Source organism: Rhamphochromis sp. 'chilingali', assembly GCF_963969265.1.
Source record: "Rhamphochromis sp. 'chilingali' genome assembly, chromosome: 13".
Taxonomy (NCBI): domain Eukaryota; kingdom Metazoa; phylum Chordata; class Actinopteri; order Cichliformes; family Cichlidae; genus Rhamphochromis; species Rhamphochromis sp. 'chilingali'.
The window spans coordinates 26,988,127-27,000,789 of record NC_137940.1 but is presented as its reverse complement, the minus strand read 5'-3'; the positions used below and the strand labels follow the sequence as shown (position 1 = coordinate 27,000,789).

At 45.9% G+C, this 12,663-nt stretch overlaps 1 protein-coding gene across 1 annotated transcript; it reads left to right on the top strand.

Moving 5' to 3' along the window:
- Positions 1–2,408: 2,408 nt before the first annotated feature.
- On the top strand, positions 2,409–12,030 carry fbxl3l (F-box and leucine-rich repeat protein 3, like). Its single transcript, XM_080900633.1, has 6 exons — positions 2,409–3,136; positions 3,264–5,217; positions 6,553–6,913; positions 7,185–7,307; positions 7,516–7,687; positions 8,984–12,030. Exons 3-6 carry the CDS (start codon positions 6,572–6,574, stop codon positions 9,625–9,627), a joined length of 1,281 nt encoding a protein of 426 aa, XP_080756759.1. The 5' UTR covers positions 2,409–3,136; positions 3,264–5,217; positions 6,553–6,571; the 3' UTR covers positions 9,628–12,030.
- Positions 12,031–12,663: the final 633 nt, after the last annotated feature.

The window sequence follows — 12,663 nt, the reverse complement described above, 5'->3', positions numbered from 1 at the left end:
TTAACAGGTTAAAATAACAACAAAACCATGCCAGTATTTTTAAGAGCAGACTGACACCATATGACAGTATCTGTTAGGTTAAGGCTGTGTGCAGGCAGGAATAGGACCCAAGGTGCAGACTCCAGAGACAGACGTGAACTCAAAAAAGGCTTTAATTTAATACTCAAAATATAACATAACTGAAAAAACTCAAAACAAACTTAAACTAGAGAAATGACAGAACACACAGCTAGGAAACCGGTAGATTGCGACACAGACCCAGAGAAACACTGGGCTTAAATACACAGAGGGAGCAATCAGGGAATGGGTAACAGGAGGGAAACACAGCTGGGGCAAATCAGGCCTAACGAGACAAGAGGAAGCAAAACCAGACACATTAACATCAGACATGGACTTTCAAAGTAAAACAGGAAACACATAACACAGACTGAACAAAGACACAGACTCATATGCAGGCACTACAAAGGGAACAGAGACGTGGGAACAGGGCAGACACAAACACTGACTGAACACGGGGATATAGGAACTTAGGATACACATAGACGCGAACTAGACAAGGGGATGCAGGTGATAGGGGAGACATAAGCCATAAGACGGAACTCAAAGAAACCAAAAACTAGAAAGTATAAATAATAACAAACTCAAACACCCTGGGTCAACGACCCAGGCATCCTAACAGTACCCCCCCCCCCCTTAAGGGCTGGCTTCCAGACAGCCCAAACCAAAACATCAAAATCAAAAAACACACAACCCAACCAGGGTGGGCGGTGGGGGAAACAGGATGGAGGGCTCGAAACAAAACAAGGAGCCAGAAACAACAAAACAAAAAAGTGCAAACACTGGAGCCCGGAAAGCAACAGAACACAGAAACAAAGTCCAAAACAACAGCACCAAGGCCCAGGCAAAGTCCAAAAGCAAACAAACAAAAGAGCTCACGAAAGGCGCAGAGGCCCAGGCAATAGTCTCAAAAAAAAAAAAAAAAAAAAAAAAAAAAAAAAAGTTCAGGGGGGCCGGCCCGGAGGCTGACAGCACGATAGTCCAATCCCGGGCAGTTCAGGGGGGCGGCCCGGAGGCTGATGGTCCAAGAGCCCAGAAAACAGTTCAGGAGGCCGGCCAGACAGAAGGCACCGGTGGCGACGGAGCAGGTCAGGAGGCCGGCCGGCCGGGCGGGAGGCAGCGACGGCGACCGAGCAGGTCAGGAGGCCGGCCGGCCGGGCGGGAGGAACTGGTGGAGGAGTAGTTCAGGGGGCCGTCCATGACGGCGGTGTAGTTCCGAGGGCTGTCCATAACGGCAACGACGTCCAGACATCGGCCGGACAGAACGTGCAGGACGAGCAGGCCGGACAGACAGCAGGGAGACCTCAGGAGCAGACGAAGCTGAACACTCGGAGGCCGGACCAGGCGGAGCTGCAGAGGCTGAGGCCGGACCAGGCGGAGCTGCAGAGGCTGAGGCCGGACCAGGCGGAGCTGCAGAGGCTGAGGCCGGACCAGGCGGAGCTGCAGAGGCTGAGGCCGGACCAGGCGGAGCTGCAGAGGCTGAACCAGACAGCAGGGAGACCTCAGGAGCAGACGAAGCTGAACACTCGGAGACTGCAGACTCGGAGGCCGGACCAGACTTAGCTGCAGACTCGGAGGCCGGACCAGACTTAGCTGCAGACTCGGAGGCCGGACCAGACTTAGCTGCAGACTCGGAGGCCGGACCAGACTTAGCTGCAGACTCGGAGGCCGGACCAGACTTAGCTGCAGACTCGGAGGCCGGACCAGACTTAGCTGCAGACTCGGAGGCCGGACCAGACTTAGCTGCAGACTCGGAGGCCGGACCAGACTTAGCTGCAGACTCGGAGGCCGGACCAGACTTAGCTGCAGACTCGGAGGCCGGACCAGACTTAGCTGCAGACTCGGAGGCCGGACCAGACTTAGCTGCAGACTCGGAGGCCGGACCAGACTTAGCTGCAGACTCGGAGGCCGGACCAGACTTAGCTGCAGACTCGGAGGCCGGACCAGACTTAGCTGCAGACTCGGAGGCCGGACCAGACTTAGCTGCAGACTCGGAGGCCGGACCAGACTTAGCTGCAGACTCGGAGGCCGGACCAGACTTAGCTGCAGACTCGGAGGCCGGACCAGACTTAGCTGCAGACTCGGAGGCCGGACCAGACTTAGCTGCAGACTCGGAGGCCGGACCAGACTTAGCTGCAGACTCGGAGGCCGGACCAGACTTAGCTGCAGACTCGGAGGCCGGACCAGACTTAGCTGCAGACTCGGAGGCCGGACCAGGCGGTGCTGCAGACTCGGAGGCCGGACCAGGCGGTGCTGCAGACTCGGAGGCCGGACCAGGCGGTGCTGCAGACTCGGAGGCCGGACCAGGCGGTGCTGCAGACTCGGAGGCCGGACCAGGCGGTGCTGCAGACTCGGAGGCCGGACCAGGCGGTGCTGCAGACTCGGAGGCCGGACCAGGCGGTGGAGCCGGTGGTGGCTGAACGGCCCCCTCGGACCCTCCAGCGGAGACAGGAGGCTGAAGCGGTTCCTCGGACCCCCCAGCGGAGACAGGAGGCTGAAGCGGTTCCTCGGACCCCCCAGCGGAGACAGGAGGCTGAAGCGGTTCCTCGGACCCTCCAGTGGAGACAGGTGACTGAGCAAACAACTGAGGCGGTAACTGAGCCGATAGGTGAGCTAATGTCTGAGCTATGGAGAGAAGTTTAAGTTGTATTGACTGTTGTAACGATGGCAGTAATGGCGGGTGAGGTGGTGGATTAGCAGATTGTTGGACTAGGTTGTCTGAGCCTACGGATCCTACAGAAAACTGCTGGACGGGCTCACCTGAGCCTCCAGCGAGGTCAGAAACAGGTGCAAGTACCTGCCGGACACCAGCCACTCCCACCCGAGGAGAAGGTACGGGTGCAGGAGCTAACTGGTTCCCGGTCATCCTCACCCTGGGAGCCGGGACAGGCACAGTCAACGGCTGGGCAGCTGCAGTCCCCACCCGAGGAGCTGGTACGGGTGCAGTGACAGGCAGAGGCTCAGCCAGCCTAGACACCTGAGCAGGGACCAGCTGGACCTCAGCCTCCCTCACCTGAAGCACTGAAACAGGTGCAGGGGAATGCTGGGCCTGAGCTGCCCTGGGAGCAGGAACACAATGGTGCGAAGGAGCAGGCTCAGCAAACACAGACTCTTCTAAAACGTTTTTTTAACTTCCTACCACCACCACGTCTAACAGTCTTAATAGTCTCAGTCTTAGCAGTGTTCATATGATTATTAGTTTCCAGCTCCGAGGAACGACAGCAATCACAACTCACCACCGGGAGTTGCTCCGCAGAAAAAGAGTGGTGACGGTGTGAGCGTCGCCTCCTCCGGGAAGTGGGAGGTGGCGAACTGGGCTGCGAATCCTCCAAAGGACCGGGCTGCGATGAGGAAGCAGAGAGTTTGTGAAGCTCAGAACGTGGCAGACCCAAAAACAGAGCGAAGGACTGCAGCGGAGTGAGTCTAACGTCCGGTGTCACATAATCTCTCTTTCTCCGCCGCTTAACTCTCTTGTCGGACTGGTAATCCAGGGGTGAAGGCGGAGGTGTAGCGACTGGAGAGAAGGAGCACGTGCTCAACCTGATCGCCCGAGGCATAGACGCTGGCTCGGCCGTAGCCATTTGGAGGCTGCGGGGCCCTCCCAAAGCCAAACGTGACCCATAGAAGGATGACTGGAGCTCCTGGGCATGCTCAGCTTCCTCCCTCACGATCTCCTTGAGGAAGGCAGAAACTGCGGGTCGCTGATACCACACAGAGTCTGCTGGGTCCATGTTCTGGTCGCGATCTTCTGTTAGGTTAAAGCTGTGTGCAGGCAGGAATAGGACCCAAGGTGCAGACTCCAGAGACAGACGTGAACTCAAAAAAGACTTTAATTTAATACTCAAAATATAACATAACTGAAAAAACTCAAAACAAACTTAAACTAGAGAAATGACAGAACACACAGCTAGGAAAACGGTAGATCGCGACACAGACCCAGAGAAACACTGGGCTTAAATACACAGAGGGAGCAATCAGGGAATGGGTAACAGGAGGGAAACACAGCTGGGGCAAATCAGGCCTAACGAGACAAGAGGAAGCAAAACCAGACACATTAACATCAGACATGGACTTTCAAAGTAAAACAGGAAACACATAACACAGACTGAACAAAGACACAGACTCATATGCAGGCACTACAAAGAGAACAGAGACGTGGGAACAGGGCAGACACAAACACTGACTGAACACGGGGATATAGGAACTTAGGATACACATAGACGCGAACTAGACAAGGGGATGCAGGTGATAGGGGAGACATAAGCCATAAGACGGAACTCAAAGAAACCAAAAACTAGAAAGTATAAATAATAACATAAACTCAAACACCCTGGGTCAACGACCCAGGCATCCTAACAGTATCCAGATGTAAACATCCGGTTTGTTTGATGTTTTTCACCTTGAGTTTGTAAACCCACACGTGATTGCTATTTTTTTTAATGAGTTTAGATAAATGTAAACGTTTTTATCAGGTATAGTTGTTTTGCCATCTGCTTTAGATGCGCCAGTTTGTGAAGCAGCAAGATTCATAACACTAAGAAACCACCTGACGTCGTTTTCTAACTTTTCTTCACCGCTGACGGCCGCGGTTAATAAACTGCTTTAATCGGCACAGGTTCGATAATCAAGGGTTTATAAAGTGTGTTCCTGTGTGGGGTTTTAATGAGCATGTCCACAAGATCACTCTCTCCGTCACACAAACACACGCACGCACGCACGCACACTTTGACACACTGACCTAGTTTCTGTGTGCAAGCGTGCACACACTATCTTGTGCCCTCTGCTCATGAGGACAACAACACTCATTGAGTGACCACATAAATTAGAATTAGTATAAACAGTCCTTTCCGACTTCCTGAAATGTGAAAATATATGTCCTCTGCTCACGCAGAACTGTTAATCTGTTTTTCTGCGCGCAAGATGGTGGTGGGAGATGCAGATCCATGTTTTCCTCAGCTCACGTGTACCGGCTGCTCGGCAGCGCCCGTCAAGCTGTCGCTAAAGTGAAGAGAGCTTATTATGGGAGCTGCTCCTGCTGTCCTATATCAACAGCAGCCAGCATTTCTGCAGTCATCTCCAGCCATGGCTCCAAGTGGACGCTGTCATCTCAGCTGGCAGAGCACGAAACCCTGCGGAAGGCGTCGTTTTTAAGCCGTTCGGGTAAGTAACTCTGAGCTTTATTGATATTTTGGACTGTGAGTAAAAGATCGATTGCGGAATTGGAGGAGGCTGGAGGAGAAGGGCTGTGTTACGATTCGGTCAGCTTTGCTGCAGACTCATAAATGCTCATAGGACACCTGCATTTATGCATTTTAAAGTTTCTGTTCAGCTTTTTTTAAGCATGTGCAACATGCAATAATATGCAACGACGGTAACAACAACAGCAACACAATACAATGCAAGGAAAGCAATAGTAGTGGTAATAACAGAGGGACAATACTATAAATGGTTTTAAAACAGATTAGTATATTTCATAGTTAGTGAAACGCGAACACCATTAGCTGATACTTTATTTAAAAGACCTTCGTACATATTCTGGAGCCAGTATTGACTCTTGAATAAAAACAACATCAGCTCACAGACAGATTTTTACAGTGCATCTCTGTAGGGTTAGGTTTTAGACACTTTTAGCTTTTAGACTGGTCGCTGTTGCATTAAATTATGTCGGTGCTTATAGTGTCTAAGATTGTTTCTTCAAGTGTGGTGGTGGTAAAGGACAAAGAGTTCCGTTTTAATATCAAGTGCTATATATATATTACGTACCTTATATTTGTGTTATACAGTGCTCATATGTCCTTTGACATAGTTGGTACTTCATAAATCTAGTTCTGACAGCATTTATTTGTTTGAGTTTGGCTGTCATGTAACGCAGATAACATAGAGAGTTATATGTTAGAGAACTCTGTGCTTTTAGTGGATAAATATAAAGTTCTTTGTTCTTTTTTTAAATTATACTAAACAGAAAAAATGTCATTTGCAAATACTGATTGTGTGAAAAAAAAGAGAAAATTCTCATTGGATCCAGACACATTTAAAACTCTCTGATTTATCAGCACGTTGGTAGCTCCATAGTTACACATTTGCCCAGCAAGCACAAGAACCCTGAACTCTGAAAGAAACCTGAGACTAGAAAAACACTCAAATTGGGGCTTTGACAGAAAGACAATCACGTGTAAAAATGTGGTGACTCCCTGTGAATAATGGAGCAGCCAAACGCAGCTTCTTTATTATATCAGGGCTTTAAAAACATACAATTATAAAAGAAAATAATTAATGAAGCATTTCAGGAAGCTATAATTAAGTGGGTAAATAGTGTTAAAGCAGATAATTATAGAATTGGAGATGTTTGTCCCTAAACACAAAACCTGTTCAGTGCTACCAGCATAAACTGAGTTCACACTGTACTGCAATTCATGGCTTGTGTAATCCCAGCACAGTAAAATCTTAACCCTGCACTGCCCTTTTAAACACACCTTTGATTTTATGACACCACAGTGGGCTGATTTGCTTCAGAATGAAGCGAGGAAGGACAGGTCTGAAATCACAGTGCCAGATTTTCCCCTCCCTCGGAGAGCGGGCTAAGAGACCGAAGTGGATGACTCCAGCACAAGACTGGGGAAACCTGCCCCATCACGTCGTCCTGCAGATCTTCCAGCATCTGTCCCTGGTCGACCGGGCCAGGGCATCATCCGTGTGCCGGTGCTGGAATGACGTCTTTCACACCCCTGACCTGTGGAGGAAGTTTGAGTTTGAGCTCAATCAGCCAGCCACGTCCTACTTACGCTCCACTCACCCTGACCTCATTCAGCAGATCATCAAGAAGCATGCCCAACACCTGCAGTATGTTAGCTTCAAAGTAAGAGCCTCCCCTGCCGTCTCTCATTTCCTCTCACCTGTTTCACCTGCTGTGGCCTCTTTCTCTTCTTCCATTTTCACAACACACTGTCTTATAAACAATACCTGCCCTCCTTAATCTGAACTGCTGCAGAATTGAGCATCACATGTCAGCAGTCTTGGCATCGACGTGCTTAATTATCTCAAGTGATTCTTACACCTCAGTCTTTCATCAATTATTTTAATGTCTCTTTCCTCCTCTCCAAAATGTTGAATCACTGCTGGTAAATCAGGTGGACAGCTGCACCGAATCTGCAGAGGCAGCTTGTGACATTCTCTCTCAGCTAGTGAACTGCACCATCAAGACCCTGGGGCTGATTTCTACAGCACGGCCCAGCTTCATGGATGTATCTCAAGTAAGAAATGGCCTGTTTATATTTGATTTTTTTTTTAACACACATAATATATGCTGGTATTTCAAGTCATCATGAAGATTGTATTCACCTCTTCCCCTGGTGCATTATTATTTTTTGCACTTCCTGTAAAAAGATTTGCACAGTTTTCTACATCAGCAATAACAGATAATGAATCCTGGTTTGATGAACATCGTTGGTATCTCCTCAGGCCCATTTTGTGTCTGCCCTGACGGTGGTGTTCGTAAACTCCAAGTCATTATCCTCCATCAGGATCGATGACACCCCAGTGGATGATCCGTCCCTGAAGGTGCTGGTTGCCAACAACAGTGACACCCTTAAGTTGCTGAAGATGAGCAGCTGTCCTCATGTCTCCCCAGCTGGTTAGTACACCTGCAGTATTTTAGCTTCAAAGTGGGCACTGTGAATACTCATCAGCAAGTTGCTCAATTTTGCTTTTCTTGGAACTGAGGTACTTCAGCATGGAACTGATTGCCAAAAAGAAAATTAAATTCACAGACTGTTTATGAAGGTGAATGAAGGAAACGGTTTCCAGGGCCTAATCCGTGGATCGACTTCCTTCGAGGCGTGGACGTCTATCAGCAGAGAATGTACCTTCACCTATCAGCAGAGAATGTCCCTTAGTCTGTAACACAGTCAAATATATTCTCAAGCAATATTCAAGCATGCCATTCAGCGTGTTAGTACGAGCTCGGGAGCAGCTTGGGAGAACAAGAAAACAGAGACTGCTTTAGATTGTCTTCCCAAAGTGACTCAACTTTATTCACAAGTACAACAGTTTATATAGAGGGTAAAATTCATGAGACAGCAGATTATCAGTTTAAACCAGTACAGACCAAGATAAGGCAGCGTCTTCCTGCCCTTGGGTGAAGAAGCATCCTTTGTGTAGTGTATCAGTTCAGCTACAATTGTGATTATCTCAGCGACATATTTTCAAGGCACAAAACAAAGTTCTTTCATTAGTGAAATCTGAAACAAACCATTTGGCCTTCAACAGGCGTCTAAAAGATTAAGAAACTAATGTAGCTGAGGGAGTGATCTCTGTGGTATTTCAACCTTGTACCAGCCTGTGATTCTCACACATCAATTCTTGGGTCAAAGAGAAAAATAACTAAAACAAAGGGGCCTTATTGAATGACAGAGTTTTCCTGCATAATGTCACTATAAAACAATATCCAGTAAATGCTACCATGGTACTAAAATACCTAACAGTGAACATAAGCAACATGATGTCACCTGTCAGCTTATGGACTCCCATTATGAAGCCTTTAAACTATATGACAGGGGAGTTGAGCTGACCCTAAACCCAAGCACACTATAGGCCAGTTGGGTAGTAACCTGACAGTCACAAGGTGGCCCCACCGTGAAATCGTACCGTACCACCATAAAATCATCAGGAAAGTGTTTATTGTGGCCATAAAGCAAGTGAGAAGTAACGTTATCTTCTTATAGATTTCTTTACAGTTGACCCCTGCTGCCCAAGAAAGAATGCAGCTTTAAGGACAAACCTTTAATACCCAGAAGCTATGAACACCTTTTAGTATACAGTCTGTGATTAAGGGTACAACCGTGCCTCAGCTAACATACTCATATTTAAAAGGTATATACATTCTCAAAGGCTCTAAAACATTAAGACACTCTTCTCTCTTTTTCATAAGGTATCTTGTGTGTGGCAGACCAGTGTCATGGCCTCAGGGAGCTGGCGTTGAACTACCATCTCTTAAGTGATGAGCTTCTTCTTGCCCTGTCTTCTGAAAAACACGTTCACTTGGAACACCTGCGCATTGACGTGGTGAGTGAAAACCCCGGCCAAACACATTTTCACACCATCAAGAGGAGCAGCTGGGAGGCTTTGATCCGCCACTCGCCGAAGGTCAACATAGTCATGTATTTCTACTTGTATGAGGAGGAGTTTGAGCCCTTTTTCTGCGAGGAGACCCCCGTCACCCACCTGTACTTTGGCCGAGCTGTTAGTAAAATGATGCTAGGCCGCATTGGACTGAACTGCCCTCGGCTGGTGGAGCTGGTTGTGTGCGCCAATGGCATTGAGCCCCTAGATGAGGAGCTAATCCGCATCGCAGAGCGCTGCAAGAGCTTGACAGCGATCGGGCTAGGCGAGTGTGAGGTGACCTGCAGTGGCTTTGTGGAGTTTGTGAAGATGTGCGGGGGCAGGCTGACACAGCTGTCAATCATGGAGGAGGTACTGATCCCAGACAGCAGCTATAACATAGAGCAGATCCACAGTGAGGTGTCGAAGCACCTCGGGCGGATGTGGTTTCCTGATATGATGCCCACCTGGTAGGCTGACATGAAGCCAGAGCTATCAATGATGGCATTAAACTATGGTTACAGTTTACAATTTTAATAGACATAACATTTAGAAAAGGAAAAACGAAAAATCCATTTCAAGATGGCCCCTGACTGGAAAGCCCTGCTTGGAGAAAGACTTTGGGCCAGAGAAGCACAGGCATACACGTTTGGCTTTGTGTAAGATTGGAACCCTGCTTTCCCAGGTGAAAATCCACTGCCAGCGCACCACCATCACCCTATCTCTATCATGTGAAAATTATTTGATTTCTTATGTTCTTGCACATTTGTCACACTTACATGTTTCAGATCATCAAACGAATCTTAATGTCATACAAAGAGTCAGAATGAATACAAAATGCAGTTTTTAAATAACAATTAAATTTATTAAGGGAACAAAAGCAATCCAAATCTACCTGATCCTGTGGGAAAGAGTAACTGACCCCTAAACCTAATAAGGGGTTGTGCCACTCTTGGCAACAAGAGCTGCAATCAAGTGTTTGTGATAATTTGCAATGATTTTTGCCCACTCTTCATTGCAGAAGAAGAGTTGAAAACAATTAAGGTCATGGCGAAGTATCTCAATCTAACTTCATACTTTCACTTGGCTTCTCCCAAACATTCACTTTGTTTGTTTTTCGGGGGTGGGGTGGGGGGTTGTTTTTTTGAGCCATTCAGAGGTGGACCTGCTGATGTGTTTCAAATCATTACCGTGCTGCGTAACCCAAGTTTGATTGAGCTTCAGTCCATGAAATGATGACCAGAAATTCTCCTTCAGGATCTTCTGGTAGAGAGCAGAATTTATGGTTCCATTAATTACAGCAGGTCATCCAGGTCCTAAAGCAGATAGTTTGATTGCAGTTCTTGCTACCAACAGTGGCACAACCACTTATCAGGTTTAGGGGGAATTTGTCTTTCAAACACGTGCCAGGTAGATTTGGGTACCTCTTTTCTCTCTCTCAGTAAGTCATTGTTCAAAAAAACTGCAAAATGTACTTACTTCAGTTTTCTGTGTCTAATATTAAAATTTGTTTGGTGATCTGAAATATGTAAGCATGAGAAATAAGCTGGGAAAAAAATTAGGAAAGGTGAAAACATTTCTTCACGGCGCGTCTTGGCCCGCTCACTATGGGTAATTTCTGTAGCTGTTGTGTACCATCAATGAATTTTATGTAAGAATAATACACTTCTCTGAAAATAGTTCATGCATAAAAACGTTTGATTGCTTTCTGTCTGTCACTAAATGTTGTAATGAAACATGTTGGTTGCAGTTGAATGATGGGCTACATTTTTAACCATGGTGTATAAAAGAGCGTGACGCTGCCAGGTGCTGGTCGTTGGTAGGGAAAAATCCCCCAAACATAATTCACAAGTTCTTTACGTTTCTAAATCTTTCTGAAAATCTTAAAATTAATGAAATAATTAACCAGTTAATTTAAAACTCTTCCTCAAGTTACAGATTTTTCTGAATTTAACCACATTTGCATGCATTCAGGTGAGGACACTAACCACAGTGATACTGGTTCATTGCAGAAAGGACAGGAGTTTCCTGTTGAGCCGGAGCGAGTCACACCTCCATGGAAAACACAATGGGTCTCTTTTGTCTGTTGGCCTGTTTTACTTTGCCGTCTTTTCATTTAGTTGACAGGTGTTAAAAATCAGGTAATAGCAGGTATTTGACTAAAGGCTTTGAACAGAAATGAATATGCAGAACTCAGATTAGGTGATGTGGTGACGTGGTCAGTTTATGTTCTTTTCTTTTTTTTCCTTTTTTAAAAAACAAAACAAAAACATGTGCACTTAAAAAAAAGATTTGCTGTCCTCATAAACACGAAGCAATAATTTTGAGGCAAAGGCAGTTGAAATCAATCAAATCAAAGATTTATTTATTAAAATAAGTGATCATTAAGCGAAATATGTTTGGTATAAAATGTACTACCAGATTCCTTTAAATGTAACATTACATGGAAAATTAACATGTAATCAAATTACTTAAAGTCAGCACTTTGGGCGTGATTTGTTTTTTGAGTGTTACATTTAGTTATTTATTTATTTTTATTATTGTCCTGTGGGATTTAACATGTAGTTAGTTGGTTCTTTGCTTGTAAGGGAGTACCAACTTAAAACTGAAGTATTTGTATCAAATGTGATTACGACGATAGTTTTGTGCAAAAGGTACAAATGAACCATTACAGGCCCACGATGTGCAATGACACGCTGTCCAACATACAGCTGTAAATATCTGTTTTGTATTTGTTTACTTTGCGTGGATGTAGTTAGTAGAAGAAGAATTGCTGTATAAATTTATATCACTTATTGTTAGTGGTTTTTGTGTATGTGCAGCATTGATGTCAGCTTCATTGAAACTGCTTTTTATTCTACACAGGCTGTATTTAAATACTAATAAAAAAAAACATGTTTACATAACTTTAATGTTGCATGATCTCCTAAACAGTGAAGCCTGATCCAAGCTGACTTTGTCCCGTTTGACCTTTCTGCAGCACTTCGTTTTCAGCTCTAGAGGGCAGCAAAGATCTAACCGGAGGGGGGGGGGAATGGGACGTTATATAAGCAGAGCTGCTACTGTATAATGGGGTATACCAATGATACCTCAGCCTTTTTTTACAAGTGGATTTGCTTGTGCACACTCGATTTCCATTTAAAAAAAAAGCAGCAGTCTTTGTAGCTCAGAAGTCTTTGCTTCTGATTCTTCTAAATTTATCTTTTTTGGCTTGTTTGATGTAGATGCTCCAGCTGGATTTACATAAAGCTTGACACACACACACACACACACACACACACACACACACACACACACACACACACACACACACACACACACACACACACACACTGGTTGTTGGTGTGGAAAATAAAATTTGATTTCCATGCATTTCCATGGTAATTTTCACAGACATGCATACCGAACACAAAAATTACTCCAAGGCTAGCTTATAAATGCCACTAATATTATTAATAATGGCAGCAAATTAAATAGAGGATCTGTAACTGTGGCTGTTTAGGATATCTA